Raw genomic sequence first — 18,611 nt, 5'->3', positions numbered from 1 at the left:
TACAAGTGTTAAACAACATGAACAGCAAATTTACTGGTTGCACGTGCACACGTAGATGAAAAATCTACTTGCACTGTCTCAAATTCTAGTGGCAAAATGCCTCCATTTAGGGGCAGCCTGGAGCCCTGCCTTAATAGTGCACATGGTGCACACGAGTTACAAAGACACATACTCTCTCATAGCCTGTAATTTAAGCAATCAGTGCAAGATTTGAAATATATAACTTGATGAATTAATTTGAAAATGAACAAATTGTTTTAATAATACATATAATCTAAATAATGTAACCAGAAAAGCAAAATATATCAAAGTGCGAGGGTGTGTGTGTGTGTGTGTGTGTGTGTGTGTGTGTCAGTTTTGAGTCTAATGGATACAATACAGTAGACCTATGACCCCTGGCCGGATGTGAAAGCCAATGGCGCCATCTAGCGGTGCTCGCTCCGAATCGCCTGGTTGATCCGGTCTTCGTCAGCCAACCAGGAAAGAGGGCTTGCCGTGATCTGGACTGAGGCGGATGAGACCAGAAACCTTTGTTCTGTTTCTCCTCCCCAACGCGAGAATATAAAAACAAGAGCCCGTCAATGCTTCCAGCAAAACTGCGCTCGCATGCAGCGGCTCTTTGGCGATCGCTCATGGACGTTTTATCGCAGAGCAATTAGCAGATTTTTATTATTATATTTATTAGCCCTCATATATTGACACTGTGGGTTTTCTTTTTTTTTTGTTCCTGGTCGCTACAACCGGAGGGGGACGTCTGTTCGGGTTTTTTCTTCCTGTCAGCTGCTAAATGGAAATAAACCACGGAACTGAAAGTGGAAGCAGTGGAGGTGCGTGTTGTATCCCAATGGAAAAAAAAATCACCATGTCGGTCTTGTGATGATCTCTGATCTGTGCAAGTTTACAGTGACCTTACCACACACAACGGGAATGAACAGCTGTATAATGGTCCACCGGTGTTTGTAGTAACTAGAGAGTGAGCTTGTCAGGATCCAGTGTGCAGGATGTTTGCTTTTTGTGTTTTTAGCGGTTGCATGATAAAATGTTTGTTTAGTGCGATTTTTAAAACATTATTAGGCTATTACTACTATTATTATCGCTCAGAGCTGTTATTATTTCCCAGAATCCCTCAGCCCGTGCAGCCTAAGGTGGTGTCAGGCTGTGTTCGTGCTGTTGAGTTTTGCTGTGAGTTTGATGGATGCTGTTGTCAGCGCACCTGAGAGCAGCAGAGACTGTCATCATGTCATTGTTTCACTAGAAATGAAGTTAAACTGGAGGCTGTTCACTCAGACTGCTGGTTGAAGTGATGATATCTACTGTGTGTGTGTGTGTGTGTTTTGGTGAGATGCTGCTGCTTTGCAACTATTGTAAAGCTACCTATCACTTTTTCCAAATATTTCAAAGATTAAATTAGCCTAGCTATATGAATTGATTGATTTGTTAATGATGAAAATAAGTAATAAGTCATAAGTAAATCCACCAGTTCTACTCCATACATCCATTTGCAGATATTGCTATTGAAACCATAGCCGCCTCAGCATGAAACATGGAAAAGTCAATAGACAATAAATGAATAGTGAATGATAATAATAATACAGCCATAAAATTATGACGACCCACCAAATATTATGACACATGGCTCCGACACATTGAGGCATGGATTCTGCAAGACCTCTGAAGGTGTGTTGTGGTATCTGGCACCAAGGCGTTAGCAGCAGATCCTTTAAGTCCTGTAATTTGCGAGGTGAGGCCGCGGCGGATCGGGCTTGTTTGTCCAGCACATCCCACAGGTGCTCGATTAGACTGAGATCTGGGTTGGGTTTTTTTGGAGGCCAAGTCAACAACACCTTCAACTGGATGTTGAGGTCCTCAAACCGTTCCTGAGCCACTTTTTTCAGGATGGCAGGGAGATTTATCCCAATTATTGAGGGAATACTGCCATAAGGTTTTGATGAAGGAGTAAACTTAGCAAAGTGAGATCCACATGAATGGAAAGACCCAAGGTTTCTCCAAAGCATCACACAGGAGCAGGACAACAGGGGTCAATGTGGGCACTGACTGGTCTGCAGCTGCACACACTCCTACTGTATAATAACCCCATAAACCTTTCTATTGGATCTAACATTAGCTTCTTCAGCAGTTTGCACTACAGTATAGCTCATCTAGCATCACACAGCACAGGCTAGTCTCTGCTCCCCTGACACATCACTGAGCTTTAGATGCCAGTGACCTTGTCTCTGGTTCACACTGATTGTCCTTCATTAGAGCATCCAACTACACCTGCACTTTCGGCGTCCACCTGATCCAGTCAGACCAGCCGTCACAATTTGGCCTCTGTCACAGTAGCTCACATCCTTAAAATTGATCATTTTGCTTGCAAATCAACTTTAAGTTGTGACGTGAGACCTGGTTATTTAATGTTTAAATCAAACACCTGTCTCTATTTGTTCATTCTCACTCTTGTTTTCTTTTTCTTCTGCTTCTTCTCTCCTCCGCCTCAGGTAATGATCTTCCTCTCCGTTACCTACGCCTCCTGGCCCCGCCCTTGCAGCTTTTATCAGCTGCAGTGTGGCAAATTGTGCAGCAGGGACTTGTGGATCACTATGGGATGCTGGAGGAGTTTGTTACCATGGTGACAGAGCTGGTCCCAGAGCTGATGAGCTACAGTCAGAGGGCTCAGCTCATCCTGGGACTCAGGGCCAGGGTGTGTAATATTCACTGTCCAGTCACACCGAGATGAAACTAATTATACCAACTGGTTTCATATTAATGATATCAGCAGTAGTTTCTACATAATGAGAATTAAAACCTCAAATAAAACAACAAAAGTAGTCGAGGTAACCAGTATTGTTGTAAAGGTAGCGTCGCAACAGGTCAGACATGACTATGTACAATTCAAGTCACAGAGAAAAGAGAGTCAAAGCCACTACATCTGTTTTATTGTGATGTTTTGGATCTGTTTTTGTGTACCACCAGCTGGTCCTGGAGATGTGTCGGAGCGAGCACCCAGTGGATCTGCAGGCTATTCAGCCACACCTGGACAGAATTAAAGCTCCCGCGAGCACTGCCAAGGATCACCATGTAAGTAAACTGTAGCAGGAAAACACACGACTCTGGTTAGAGGGTTTACATTTACAAAATCCCTCTCGTTCTCTTTCACTGAAAGAAATAATCATAATGTGGTCAATGTTATATCATGATATGGCCTATTACTGTTTTCAATTCCCTTGTTTTAAAGAGGAACTATGCAGGATTTGTAGCTTAAAGCAGAAGTAAGCGGAATATTTGTGTTAATATAAGTCTTAAATAGTTCTATCTTCCGACAGCAATCACTTACATAGAGTGTTTGTTCTGAAACACGGGTCTGTCAGTCACTCTGCTCTGCTGTGAGCCGAGGAGAAAACTTTCCTTGTATCCTACAACCTTTATCCAATGAGGAGAGAGAACGGCATAAAGGGGCGGCTTTAACTATGCTACATTTTTACCTTAATTGGAGTAAATGTGATGGTTTAACAAATGGCTTACCTAACACAAACACATCCCGTAAACCGTAATCTCTTGTTTATGACAGATTAAACTACACAAATATGAATGTTGTAACATCGTATATGATATATAACGTTATGTACCGCTCTGTTGATTCTTGCAGGCTTCAGTGTAAACAAATGCACATAGCCAAGAGGAGGGTTAGCAAAACAGCGGGAAAGCGACTGGACTTGCATAGTTCCTCTTTAAATAGTATCGTGCTTATATTGTGTGTGTTTATTAGGTCACCATCAACCAGGTGGAGGAGTCTGAAGTGAACTTTGTGGAGTTGGTGCACTCGTTACTGGAGGATCCCTCTGAAAGAAAAGATTTTTTTGAGGTGAGACGGCATTTTCTCGGTATGTAGCAACCTGCTTATTCATCAGCCAGTCAGGCGGTCAACACAACACCGCTTAAAACCCTGCAGGTACAGGTCAGGCTAATGTTCACACCAAATAATGTGATCTCAGACTTTGACCGTGTTGGTGCCAGACAGGCCTGTTTTGTGTTTTCTGAACCTGTTGATCTCCTGGGACTTTCACACCCAACAGTCTCTAGAGTGTTTTTTTTACTCAGGGTGGTGTGTAAGAGATCACTTGTCTTTACAAGAAGCAGCTCAGAATTCACACGACACATCCAACCACGAGGCAGATGGGCTACAACAGCGGACGACCACGTTGGGTTCCTCTGCTGTCAGCCAAAAACATAAAATCTGTGGCTGCAGTGGGCACAGGCTCCAAAACTGGACAGTGGAAGATGGTAAAACCGAGCCCGGTCTGATGAATGTGGATCTCTGCTGAGGCTCACAGATGGCCGGGTCAGAACTTGGCATCAACGGCTTGAAACCATGAACCCAACCGATATGTGACGCGATATAACATTTTGTAATACTAAGCAGTTTAAGAACATCACTCCAAATTTTCCTCCACACATTTCTACCTCAAAATGGTAAAATGAAAAAATCAAAGCTACACTTGACTGCTGATAGAAACTGTGCACAATGTGCTATTCAGACCAGGATTGTCTTTTTAATTTTATTTAACTGTACTCATTATAATTAGAAGGATAATGGCTTAGTTAATCAAACTGCACAATCCAAGTTTCCCTAAAACTATATTCTAATGTTTTAAAAGCTCACCAAGTTGAGACACACGCTGGTGCAGCAAAAAAAAAAAAAATCAGAGGAGCTGCACCCACCGGCATCAAGGACAGTTTTGCTTTAAGGGAAGCAAACAGCCTCTTCACACACTCATCCTAAATGGATCTGCCCTCTCTCTTAGTCCGCCTGTCTCTCATTTGTAGGAAATTTTCCCAGTGTATTTCGGGCCAAAGTACGACGCAGCACTCGAGATGCTGGTGTGGGAGTTCATATCGAGACTGGACAAGCTGCTGCCAGTCCCAGACTTCACACAGGTATTGTGTTTCCTTTAACAGCCACTTATACAGCAATAGTGATAAAATAATGATTATATGTTAATTATAGTTGTTATAATTAGATGTGTTTATCTGATTAACGCAGTGCTGAATTGCTATGACATATATGATGTATATTTTACACTCAGAGAAAGAAGCGAACACATTGTGGCAGCTCTAAATGTCGTCTTTAGTGCAACTATCACTTAAGAGAATATGTCTTTTCATAGCCACTCTGCAGCGATTTGCTGCTGACAGTCATGCTTATGTAACAGGTCTCGTTTTGGCTACTGTTACATCCCCAGTTTGACACCTACCCACTGCAGTGCTGAAGCGAAAGGCTACCTGGGGAGTTGCCTGGGCCCTGTGGGAGGTCTGCTCCACTTGTTGTGCCTGTGCGTTTTATTCCACCACCATTATGAATCCGAATGCAACACAAAACAGTTCATCATCGGGGAAACGGCCTTGGCATGACTTCAAACCGAGCAGCCCCCTATTTTCAGGCTGACTGTGGCACACGGGCTCAGTGCTGCGGCTCATCGGTCTGCACCACTGACCCAGAGACAGATATAGAGGAGGGTTAACTGGGCGCAGGTGCAGCACAGTGTCCCAGTGGACTGTCTCCTCCTCTCTCCCTTTGTTACAGGAGACAGACACTAAAACACAACTAGATAACAAGCTCTCAGGCACTATAGGTAAAGATGTAAAAAAAAAAAAAAAAACATTTACATGAATTATTTCTTATGGAGACCACATGAGATTGTAATGTGATCCTGGTCAAGTGTCTAGAAAAACCAAATATGTGTTTAAGAAAGGAAAACATAAGCTCTTAACAAATGAAGGTGCTGCTGTAAATGAACTCATTCTTCTGTCCGGCCTCTCTGCAGCGTAAACAATAACCAGCATTAGGAATGAAGCCTAAATGACTAAAACTAGTAACTTGATCTCGCTCCTCAGCTGGCAGCCTTGCTTGGAGACGCTCCGTCATTCCTAGACGAATGTTTACAATCCCTCTTCCCGCCAGAGGACATGAAGGCCATACTTGAACACCACAGAAACCTTGGTCACTTTGAAGAGAAAGGTATCTATCTATCTATCTATCTATCTATCTATCTATCTATCTATCTATCTATCTATCTATCTATCTATCTATCTATCTATCTATCTATCTATCTATCTATCTATCTATCTATCTATCTATCTATCTATCTATCTATCTATTGTTCCTTTGCCTAATTATCCACCTCTCCTAAATAAAAGTTACTTCCTGTAGTTTGTCATCAAACAGCTAATGAGGCATTACTTTTAGACAAGAAAATGCAGGTGCACTGAGAACAACCAGCTTCTCTCTTTGCATTCAGTTCAATGACGGTTTGGACATGTTTGTCAGTTGTTTCTTTCTCAATGATTTATGTTTGAACCAAACCAGGAGCTAATTATCCTTCCTTCCTCTCAACATTAGATCCTAGATTATTACCGATGGACGACTGCATCCTCTCCTCCCTGTCGCTACCTCCCGGGGCCAAAGCTGTCACCGACACCACCTCCTGCTCACCTGCTCTCAAAGACTCGACCTCTCCAGAGCACAAAGAGAGTCTCGACGCTCCCATCAACACAAGCTGCCCCGAGAGGCCGGGCAGGAGGAGCGCCGAGGCAATCGGACAAAGACTCAAGGAGACAAAGGACTGTAGAGGAGGGGACGTTTCTCAGGAGAGGAAAGGGCAAAACTGTGATGAAACCATAGACCTCACCGCATCTAATGAGGGTGCGGACACGGACTTGGCGACCAATGGGGACGTCCGAGGCCTGAGAGGAGCGAGGGCTCACAGGAAGAGGAAGCTGAGCGGAGGTGAAGACGTTCCCGCCAAGCAGCCTGCGGAGGCGGCAGCTTTCTTGTAAGATTTCCAGAAACATTTTGCTCAGTGGTTACACACACACACACACACACACACACACACACACACACACACACACACAGAGACATGAAAGCCAAGTTTTTATTGCTTCACTGTCTTGGCTTTAAATCCTCAGTCTCAGTCCTTCCATCCCTTTTCATTCATGATATATCATGAACATTATGTTTCCTCCCAACCACAATATAAATATTACATAAGCCAACACATCATACTTGTCAGTGGTGGTGTTTTCCATCTTTACAGGGATTCCTCGTTGGACGATGAGAATTCAGGGGAATCTCCTCTAATCTCAATATGGGGAGATTATACAGGTCTGTATCGCTGGATCCACACACACTTTTCTTTATCTTTAATCTCAGTTTTGTAATTAACTTATTTTTTTGTATTTTTCCAGACTCTCAGGAAACTTCACTGCCAGTTGTGACGGACATGAAGGTTCCCTGGTCGGACCAGGAGACGCTCCATCTGCTCGACATTTGGGGCAAAGACTCGATGCAGCGGGCTTTGAAGGGCTGCTTAAAAAACCGTCACATATTCACACAAATCGCACAGAAGATGGCAGAGAGGGGATACATGCGAACGGTTGAGCAGTGCCAGACCAGGATCAAACGACTGAAGAAATGTTTCCGGCAGAACAACAGGTGGGTTTTAGTCACTTCAACCCACATGGTTCAGTAGATGATGTCCAATCTTATGAAATTTGACTAGTACAAAACAGAATTTGTGAAATAATTGTAGCGATTCTCTGACTAAATGCCTGTCGTCTTGTCCTTGATCCACCACCAAAAGAAACTCGAGGCTCGAGGGTAAATTTTACGAGCGGCTGGAGTCAGTCCTCGGCTCCTCGGCTCCTTCGGCTTTACCTGAGCTCACCTACGATGTTGAGGACGTCCTCGAGGAAGACGATGGCGAAGAGGACTTGCAGTTTCTCGGCCATGCGAGCCGTGTGGACATAGGTACGATACATATAAACCTCTGTTTAGTAACATAATTTGGAGTTATAAAGCCGCATATTCTTTATTCTTTATTTATTTATATCAGGCATTATACATTTTTTAGACAATGTTATAAAGGTTTAGATGATGTGTTCCTAGGTTCTATCCTATGCTGTCCTTTTTAAATGAAAGAAAACTGAAATATATAATAATAAATACAATATGAAGTTAAAATGTAATATCTGCATTTACTTTATTCTTTAACTTTAGATTCAACTCAACCCTTTTGACTGTATTTTCTTCCCAAAGCTCAACAATAAACCGACAATATCACATAGATTGATCAAAATGAAACATTCAAGTACTATTATTATACTTTTTATTCTACAAAACAATATGTCATGGGTTTTTTCAAGGGACTAGAAGTGTTCCATGGACAGACCGGGAGACGTTGACCCTCATCACCACGTGGGCTGAAGACAAGATGCAGCAGGAGCTGAGAGGGATGCACAGAAACGGACACATTTTTTCCATCATATCCACCAAGATGGCCGCCCAGGGCTTCTCTCGAACACCAGAGCAGTGCCAGACGAGGCTGAAAAGGCTCAAGTCAAACTTCAGGCAATGTTACCAAAACAAGTACGTGCGTGTTTGCAACAAAAAAGGGGGAGAAAGACAGAACAATCAATTTTGTTGATTATTATCTACTGTATGTGATTTGATCGTTTTTTATCTTCACACTGTAGCCTGAAAGGACAGGGGCATGTCGAGTGTAAGTTTTACAATGAACTGGGAAGAATTTTGGTGAAGGACTTTGCCTCAGTGCCGCAGCTGGATGAAATACCAGAGGAGCCTGAAGACAGCGACGTTCCTGCCTACCCCGGTAAACACACAGACAACAAGAGCTGCATGACTAATAATGATAATAATGAAAAAAGGAAATAGTAAAATGTTAAATCAGCAGCAGTTGTAGTTGGTTGTCCAGCGATCTACAATGAAATGAATGGGTAATTATTACTGTATATCAGATTTTTATTTTTGTCTCTTCAGACTCTGTTGTGGGAATTCAGGAGGACAGGAAGAAAGTCCCCTGGTCAGACAAGGAGACAGTCATCCTTCTGGAGATCTGGGGAGACACACAGGTAGAGGACAGTAACATAATGAACATCCTGCATTTGAACTGTAATGGACTTGAATTTAATATTTGAACTTCTGAGAAAAGTTTGATTTGAAACCAAACTAAATGAAACTCTAAATCCTCTTGACTGTGATTTAAAGTTAAAGTTTGAGCTCAAGAAGCATCCAATCAGCTCCAGTACATGGTGGTGTTGTACCAGAGGATGCATGTGCACGATATCATCATCAGTCTGATTGTCAAAGTGATTTCAAATATTAATATGGATTTCACCTGCATCCAGGTCCAGCAGAGCCTCAAACGCTCCTCGCATAATGGTCACATTTTTACGGAAATATCCGAGAAGCTCGGCGCCCACGGTTACTCCCGCAGCGCAGACCAGTGCCACACCAGGATCAAGCGGCTAAAAGCAAACTATCGCCAGTGTCAGGAAAATATGAGGTAAAAATCTGCACATGGTTATTTGTTTTGTGTGTGTGTTTATGTGTATGTGTGTGTGTGTGAGTTAATGCAACTGACTTTGCCGTCTGCAGCTCGTCTGGGACTGATAGAATCGATTTCAAATTTTACGACCTGCTGGAACAAATCCTGGAGAAGCAGCCGTCGACGTCCGCCGCCGTGGTTACCGACTCCATCGAGATATCAGAGGACTCCAATGGTGAATCAGTGACAGAAACAGGTAGAATATCCACTAATGTGATCAATATGTGTTGTGATTGGAGTCGTCTAAGTACAAAATAACAAAGCATTTCCAGATGCTTGTAAGAACATACTGTACTGTATATGTGATTGTTGTATGCTAACATCCCGCTTAGATTTCTATATGGCATTCTTGCACTTGTGTCACATATAGTGCAACTGTTGAATGACTTGTTTGGCTTGTATATGGTTAGTCAGGTGCAAAAATGAGGATTTTAGAATATGTTCCAAGGCACCAGACTAACTTTTTTTTTTACAAAGAGCATAATGGCCCCTAACTTAAAATTTTAGGCAAAGAATCTCCCGCACACTTTCTTCTTACTTGCAGTATTATTTATTGTTAAAAGGCCAACGTTTCGGTTGTTTAACCTTCTTCAGGATGTCAAACAGGGGGACTGAAGGCCAGTCTCTTTAGTAGGCTGGTAGGCCTGCATGATCCAATAGGAATACACCACATGACATAGAGGGGGCCGCAGATCATCCCACAAAGCGCGAATAAATACAACAGAATTAAATATGACACATTCAATACAGTGAACAATTTTTTGTAATAATGTCACATCTCAAGGTATAATCATTAGAAATTGCAAGTAGAAAATTTAGGGGGCGCACAGCCGCACACTATAAATGGATTTCCAAAGCAAATATTTGCATTTCATTTTCATTCTCATTCATGATTCTCACACACATTGGCCTGACACCTGTAATGACAGATTTCAGATTCTTTGAGTTGCCCCTTCCACATTAATAATAATAATCAGTCCTTAATATATCATATAGGAAAAAATATAATAAAAAATATATAATAAACTATAAATTATGTAAATTGTAATGGATTTTAGTGTAGTTAATCAGTGTGCAATATTATGCATTTTAGATTATTAATGGATTTTGTTCAGTACCTCCACACAGGCTGAGTTGTAAATAAATATATAGTATGCATATGGCATTTATAATGTGGATAATGTTAAACTGTAAAAAATAGGACAGTGTTGTAGTTTCACAGCAGTACTGCAGGCAGTGACGAGTACTGCGTTTGTGTTGACAGACGGAGACGTCGCCGTGCCAACAGAAAGATCGGGAACCAGCACCTGGTCCGACGAGGAGACAGTGGCGCTCATGGATATCTGGGGTGAAGAGGACGTTCAGAGGGCGATGAGGGGCTTCGTCCACAACGGGCACGTTTACGCCGACATCGCCGAGAGAATGCACGACCTCGGCTTCTCCAAGACGTCAGAGCAGTGCCGCTGGAAGGTCAAGTCCCTGAGGAACAACTTTCGACAGTGCTACGACAGAAAGAAGTGAGATCCTTTGAACTGTTGGTGTGTTTTGTAGATATAAAGTGACCTCGTGGTAGTAACGGTTCATATTTCTCACACATTTTTAGATGTGGGAGAAGAGTAGATTACAGATTCTACAACCAACTGGAACAAATACTGGGACAAGAAGCAGCTTCTCTTGATGAGTTCGAAGAACGAGACGAACAGCCGGAACAGGATCTAGGTAGAGTCAGAGTCAGGTTCATTCATTTCATTTCATTTCATTTCATCATTCATAGCAGCAGCAGAAAAGCTCCGTCGGATAAACATCCAATCACAGGCCCGGTGTCTTTTTATGTCCCCCTTGCAGTAGGGATGGATTGCCTGAACACGGTGTGGTCGGAGCAGGAGACGGTGGCTCTGGTCGAGCTGTGGGCTGCAGACGACGTGCAGCACAGCCTGAAAACCTGCGTCCGCAACGGGCACATATTCGCCGACATGGCGGAGAAAATGGCCGCCCTGGGATACCTGAGGACGGCGGAGCAGTGCCACTCACGGATAAAAAGGCTAAAGAAGACATACAGGCGTTACTCCAACAGCCGGAAGTAAAAAAACTTTTTTAAAAAGAATGTCTGATTGTGTTGTGTGGATTGTCAGATGAATGATTTACATCACCGTTTCCCAGCTTACAGTACTTACCTTTGTTTCACTCTTTGTAGAAGTGGAGGACGTCCCACAGTGTTCCGATACTTCCATCTCCTGGCTCCAGTGCTTGGTGACGAGTCTTTGTATCCCGATGTGGACAGTGCTGCCTTGGACGCCACCTTGCAATCACTCATTGACAAGGAAACCGACTTGTGTAGGGCTAAATGATCAAATCCACTTGTGCAGATTTTGTCATTACTAATGTCATCGCAGCATTAATTAACACGAGGCCGTTGTTCCGACTTGTAGACGAGCAGCCGTCGACCAGCCACCTGCTGGCCGACCTGAGCAGAAAGATGCCCTGGTCGGACCAGGAGACTCGCATCCTGCTGGAGATCTGGGGAGAAAACGACGTCCAGCTCACCCTGAAGGGCTGCCTGAAGAACCGACACGTGTTCGAGTACATCTCGGAGAAGATGAACGACCGAGGGTTCATGAGGACCTCAGAGCAGTGCTACACCCGCATTAAGCGCCTCAAACACGGCTTCCTCCATGAAAAGTCAGTGAAGACAAAACTATGATTCTTACTTTTTATAAAGCGTGTTGCTGCACCATCAGGTGATTTGAAAGCACTCATGTCCGCTCTTTATCAGATGGTGTTCACAAATACAACAAAACAGCTTTTCTTTAACAGTAAATGACAAGATTTAAAGCAGAAGTAAGCGATCCGGTCGTTTTGGCTAATGCTGCGTTCCAGACAGGCTTTTGAAACTGTGAATTACAGCTTCAAGTCACGACTTACGACTTTGTAGCGTTCCAGGCAACCCGCAACTCGCGTTTCTCCGACCTGTTGCCTGTGAAAGTGCACTATAACGGCCACTCGTAACTTCCGACCCGTGAACTCGCACCAGATCGAACTGGTACGACTTCACAGGTCGGAAAATCACGAGTTACGAGTTGCCTTGAACGCACCATAACTTCTTGTCAGCCGACGGAGTTAGCAGCCCCCGCCCTCGTCATGGATCTATTAGTTCTCGGCCCTATGTCACCACATTCACGCGCATCCCTTGGATGCACACACAGCCCTTCATGCCGTTCTCTCTCCTCATTGGATAAAAATTGTAGGATACAAGAAAAGTTTTCTCCTCGGCTCAGAGCAGAGCAGAGGGACTGACAGACCCATGTTTCAGACCAAACACTCTATGTAAGTGATTGCTGTCAGAAGACATAACTATTTAAGACTTATATTAACACAAAAATATCGCTTACTTCTGCTTTAAAGGAGCTATATGTAAGACTGTGGCCAAAACTGTTGCTGCAGTCAGATTCCCCAACTCGAGGCTGCCAGATACCCACACGTTAACCTCTGCCCTGCTCCAGGTTTTTGTGGCTATGGTACCCTTAGACTCACTCACACAGTCATTACGCGATGGTCAGTACGCCACCGGAACTGCAATGATGTAGTAATAGAACGAAATGACCCGGATAAAGATGTATACATGCACTGGGAAAACAGATTATTGTGCAGAAAGTTAGGTGTGTGTCCAGAAGAAAATTAGCCACTCCGGTTAGTGGTTCTAAGTTCTTCTCCGCTTTCAGCTGTCTCCATCTTTCAAACACATCTCCTATGCAGATCCTGGTTCGTTTCTGCTTTTGTCAAGACGTGTTTGAGTCAAAGCGAAGTCTTTTAATGTTAGTAACATCGGAAAAATAATCCACAATGCTTATACGTAGCTGCAGCTCAGTGTCCAAACTGGCAACCTGGATGCTGAAATGCCACTGACTTCATTATTGGGAGATAGCGGTGGGTGGCCCTACAGACGAAAACACAAACTCAAAACATAAACATGATTTATAATAAAATAAGAAATTTTCAATGCTAATATTCTGGCTTTATTATTCTTGTCAGTTAGATCAGTATTTAGAATGAACATGGTTTCTTAGTCTCTGGTGACATAGTGGGTGATTTTATGATTTCTTCTTGTCATACATTTCTTACATATAGTTCCTTTAAGATTTCATAACGTAAGTAGCATTTATTGAAGTATTTATGTGAGAAAGAGTAAAAGGACACATCACGTCTGACTTTAAACTTAAGCAGGACTTTTGTTTGTGTTGTCCGATTGACATCTTCATGGTTTAGGATGTAGCTTTGAATATTTTATGTCTGGCGGTAACTTTGAATTTCTTTCTTTTTTATATTCAGGGAGGAATTCAAGTTCTTCACTGAGATGGAGGGAATCTTCAGGAAGGAGTTGAAGGTAGACGACCAGGTCACTGACACCTCAGTCCCAGATGAGCCAGAAGAAAGTGCACCTGAACCCGGCCAAAAGAAAGGTGAAGCAGTTTACCAACCTGTGTGTATATATACCTGTCTATGGCTTTTTCTTATTCCGTATTATTTGAATCATGCCATTCGTCTTAATCTGTGAACTCTCTTCTCTTAGTTGCCTCAAATAACCAGTGGGTGGGTGACAGCACGAAGCTGGCCTGGAGCGACGGGGAGACCGAGGCCCTCCTGGACATTTGGGGGAGCGAGGAGATCCAGAACAACTTGAAGGGCTGCACCAAAAACAAACATATCTTCATCCAGATCTCTCAGGTCATGGCCAGCCAGGGCTACCTGCGTACACCTGAACAGTGTCAGACCAGGATAAAAAGGCTGAGGGCCAATTTCAGACACTTCCTGGAGGGCAGAAAGTAAGTACAGGTGCTTGGTGTCCAGGGGGGGAGGACAGTGAAGGTCTTGTCAGGCGTGTTGGTTTATTTGAGAGAGGAATTATTATTTATTAAATTGGATAATTACAAAGAACTTTGTACACGGATCGTCTTTGATTAGGAAATCGCAGTCTGCAAGCAGTGATCTGCAACCACCAGCACAGAGAGAATGACGATAAACGAAACCGTTACATACACATACATAATTTATTTTGCACTATGTGTGTGTAATTAATTCTATTGGTTTAGACTTAGCTCTCACTTCGTTGGTGCACAGGCTGGTCCCAGCCTCTTTGGCACATGATCCATCCAATCCTCAGAGACAGCGCCCTGAAAAAAGAAACCTCCATACTCTGTTTCCGGCCCTTCTTTATTCTGGTAGCTTTAACTTTCTCACTTCTGACACGTTCAAGGACCTCCATCGTTCTTCTCCCTATCCTCTCTGGTTTCTATCAACTTTTGGGCCTCTCTGGTCATACAACTGTTACAAGAGAATGACTTTTTCTCACGAACAAGGTGTCCAGTGTCTCCCTTTAACACACAAGTGCATCACACATACTTGAGTAATTATAATTGGTAAATAAATACAAAACAAATTTATAAGACTAGCTTGAATAAACTTGTTTTCTACATAACATAAAATCATAGCAAAAAACATCTGATTGTCTTTCTTTCTTCATAATGTAAAAGTATAAATCACTCTAAACATCCTGTGTCCTTTGTAACACCAATGCTTTATTCCATCTCATCATTCAACAGGAAATTTCAGCTCAGTTATCACATTGTTTAAATAATAGCGTAATCAATGAAAGAGAACGTTATTCAGTAAACATTAAGTGTCCAGCTCTAATCAATAGTCATAAGGCTATAATGGTCCGATTTTATCAGTTCAGTGTTTAAAGGAAAATCCAACCCAACAGTCTAAACACCCACATTCTTAAAGCTGTCTCATCCAAACATGTTTTTACCCTCCTAGCAGTAGCTGATCTTATAATATAACATGATTTTCTGCCTCTGCCTGACTAGTTCTTACATTGTGTCTCATATTTCTAGAGGAGACAAGCAGGAGTGCAAATACTTTGACCAGTTGGTGCAGATATTTGGCAGCAAGTACGGGATGAACTCTGACCCCCTGGCTGATGATACAGCTGATGTCGTAGGTAAGTAGTCAACGTGCCTCACTGAGATTTTCCATCATTTAGCATTAACATTTAGCATCTCTTTGGCCTTTTGAAATTGAAAAGAAAAACTAAAGCCAGGAGGATATACAGTAAATGTCTGTTGTGTATTTTTATGTGGGTACACTTTGCGTTACTTTGCTGTACGCATGTTTCTATTATTACTTCAGCACTATTAGTTAAACAGCTTTCAAAAGACACATTTTACAGTTTTGCAAATATGTTTGTTTTCTTGCTGAGAGCTGGATGAAGAATTGAATGAATAAATGAAATGATTTAGCTTCATGAATACACCGCCTGCATCATATGTGCATTGTGGGTTCACACTGGATGTGTGTCTTCTGCATCTCAGCCACTGCCAGGTCATCATTAACAGAATTTGCCATCATTTGTTTACCTTCATTCAGCACAACACACACACACACACACTGATAATGACACAGAGAGAGTACCGGATAACTTCCCCTTTATCGGTTGGATTATTGACATAATATAATTACAGCCCACCATATCCATAACACATGGCCTTCATTGCCTCCACATTTAATTGCTTACATGGCTGAAAGTTATATTTCTTGTCTCGCACATCTGTGTCATATTCACATTCAGCTAAAACGTTGAAACTATAGTGAAAGATGTCCGTTTTATGTGACGTAGCTAAATTTATGTCATTATCATCCCTGCAGCTGCAACGCTTGCAGTTTATTCTCGTTTCCAGTGTTTATGCTTTGCTAACTGTCTTTTGACTCTAGCTAAATAATTAACAGACAAATATTCATATTCATGTTACTGACTGTAAATATCACCACCTACACAAAGAGACACTGTAGAGCCAATGCCATATTAGTCTACGTTCCCATTTTGAAATGTGTTACTGTCAGTCATAAATATTATCAGTGATGTTTACAATTCAATTTTTTCTGTCTAACAGAGTCATGAAGCAGTCGCATTCATCATTAAGACGACACGGCACAGATTCAGAGGAAGAGCAACAAGGACATAAATGCAGAAACTGATGCTTGCTGCTGTGGTGTGCAGTTGTTTACAGACAACAGAAGAAAGCCTGTCCAGGCTCACTGGAATTTACATTTGCCTCTGTAGATTCTTCAGATACTTTTACATTCTTCAGACGGACAAGACCTATTTGTCTGTAATGTAGTGTCCACGTGTGCGTTTGTGTCCCTCAGTTAGAGTGTCAATGTGATTACTGACAATAGAGCCATGCTACTAAAACGAGGATGCTCAGGGCTTGAGGGAAAAAACTAGAATTACTGATTTTGACCTGGTGAGAGTCACAGAAAATGTTGTTCTCTCCCAGAAAACATGTTTTTTTTTTTTGGTTTTTGGTTTTTTTTCTAATACTAAATATTTTGTACTTGAACTTTAAGTGACTGAATCAAAGTACAAGCAAAAAAGAAATACACACAAGGCCTACAACTACAGCCTATTTGTTTTTTGGTCTTAACTGTTTAATCTTCTGTCTTTGCACTTGTTTTTGTAACGTTTGGGATCCAAGTGTTGAGAGGTTAAAGTTGAAGTATTTAAGTTTATCTTATTTAAATTTTGTTATCAATACGAGTTGAACTTGGGTTTTATTTATTTAAATGACTGTTTACATATATGTTCGAAAGTTTTCCAGTTTTCTTTAAATAGGTTACACTTTGAATATAGTACATTTTTCCTCAAACATGTTGACGTTTTGTCAAATCCATTAAAAGAAACTTGAAATGGGAATTAAGTTGTGATTATTTTTGTGTAAAATATCTATATTAAAGCAGAAGTAAGTGATCCGGTCGTTATTGATTGTTTTTTATAAAAGACAGGCATTAATGCTACAACAGTAAAACACAGTAAAAAATAAACATTTCTTAAGTAGTGTCCAATAAAGGTGCTATAGTTTTCTCCTACACCCCTAGCGCTAACTCTTGGACAGACTGGAGGATGCAGCGACTCGCTATCGGAAAGTGTCAACTAGCTGCTGTTAGCATGCTAACTTAAGTGGGAGAAAAAGATGCAATAGAAAGAAGAGTTTCCTTGAACGCACCATAACAGTTGATGTTGAACTCACGGCGTCTTTGGACTGGCACACAACTGTTTGCATGGTTCTCTCTCCTCATTGGATAAAAACTGTAGGATACGATAAATGTTTTCTAACGGCTCAGAGCAGAGCAGAGTGACTGACAAATCCAGCCAAACACTCTATGTAAGTGTTGTGGCTAACTGAAGAATTTAAAGCTTATGTTATCTTTCTTTGCGCTAGCTGTTTTTTGGGCTTTCCCAAGCGATGGAGTAAATCTCTGGTTCTTTAGCTGCTAATTGCTCTAATCCAGTAGTAAAGTGTACAGTGGACCTGAGGACTTTACACTCAAAACAGCTGCCTGCTGTGGGTGTAAAGCTGATAACAGTGAGTGAACCATTACAGCAAAGGGGGATCAAAATAATGACTTGCAGTGATAATTCTTCTGTTCACATTGTTATTTGAGTCGTATAAAAATAGATTAGCTATAGACATTCTAAAGGATCCGACTGCTTGAACCCCCCCTCCCCAAATACACACACACAGGATGATTTAGTGCTGTTTGTATTAACTGCAGTAAACCAGATGTTCTGCTCCGCTTACATTAAATAAACTCTCAAGTGGGATGACGAGAAACCAGGCAGCAATTGCTGGGCAACGACTTATAAATACACCAGCATTTCCTGTCATGGTGAAGCAGGAAGGGCATCCTCATAAGGCTACTTCTATGGTCTAGTTATTATCCAACACACTGAGGAGGATGCCTACATGACAAATATTCTTAGGTTTAGTAAAGTCTGACAGTCGGTCCACCACAGTGGTCCAATTGGGAACATTTTACTATGGATTGAATTGTAACAGAGAGACATCTTCTGGGGAACTTGAAAGTCAAATTAATATTTGATAAAAAATAAAAATAAATTATATATCTATTTCAATACAACATATATTATATATTTATTATTCAAATACTGTGAATCACAAATAATCAAACATTTCACAGTCAACCAGTACTCACAGTGTGTTGTTGAATATGTGTTTTCAATTATTATAGGGTGAAGTCAGGTAAAATGGGCCACTTTTTGGTAAATGATTAATAAGACCATCAAAAACGCTATGCATGAAATCCATTGATATTTTTAAAAATCGGCATAGGTCTCTTAAAAGTTTCTGT

General features: G+C 41.8%; 1 protein-coding gene across 1 annotated transcript; it reads left to right on the top strand.

Annotated features, from left to right (window-relative positions):
- The first annotated feature begins 492 nt into the window (after positions 1-492).
- Positions 493-17,184, top strand: LOC146962659 (uncharacterized). Its single transcript, XM_085768974.1, has 24 exons — positions 493-827; positions 2,499-2,701; positions 2,974-3,078; positions 3,767-3,862; positions 4,825-4,935; positions 5,893-6,016; positions 6,398-6,830; positions 7,095-7,162; positions 7,246-7,492; positions 7,641-7,807; positions 8,203-8,425; positions 8,533-8,669; positions 8,837-8,928; positions 9,205-9,362; positions 9,455-9,600; positions 10,669-10,921; positions 11,008-11,123; positions 11,250-11,484; positions 11,599-11,738; positions 11,834-12,083; positions 13,731-13,861; positions 13,972-14,224; positions 15,296-15,402; positions 16,352-17,184. The coding sequence occupies exons 1-24, from the start codon at positions 788-790 to the stop codon at positions 16,357-16,359; spliced, it is 3,843 nt and encodes a 1,280-aa protein (XP_085625100.1). The 5' UTR covers positions 493-787; the 3' UTR covers positions 16,360-17,184.
- Positions 17,185-18,611: the final 1,427 nt, after the last annotated feature.

The sequence above is a fragment of the Trachurus japonicus genome, chromosome 23, assembly GCF_045865225.1.
Source record: "Trachurus japonicus isolate A0001 chromosome 23, Traja_1.0".
NCBI lineage: Eukaryota > Metazoa > Chordata > Actinopteri > Carangiformes > Carangidae > Trachurus > Trachurus japonicus.
The sequence above is the reverse complement of the archived record's forward strand: the minus strand, read 5'-3'. Positions and strand labels throughout refer to the sequence as shown.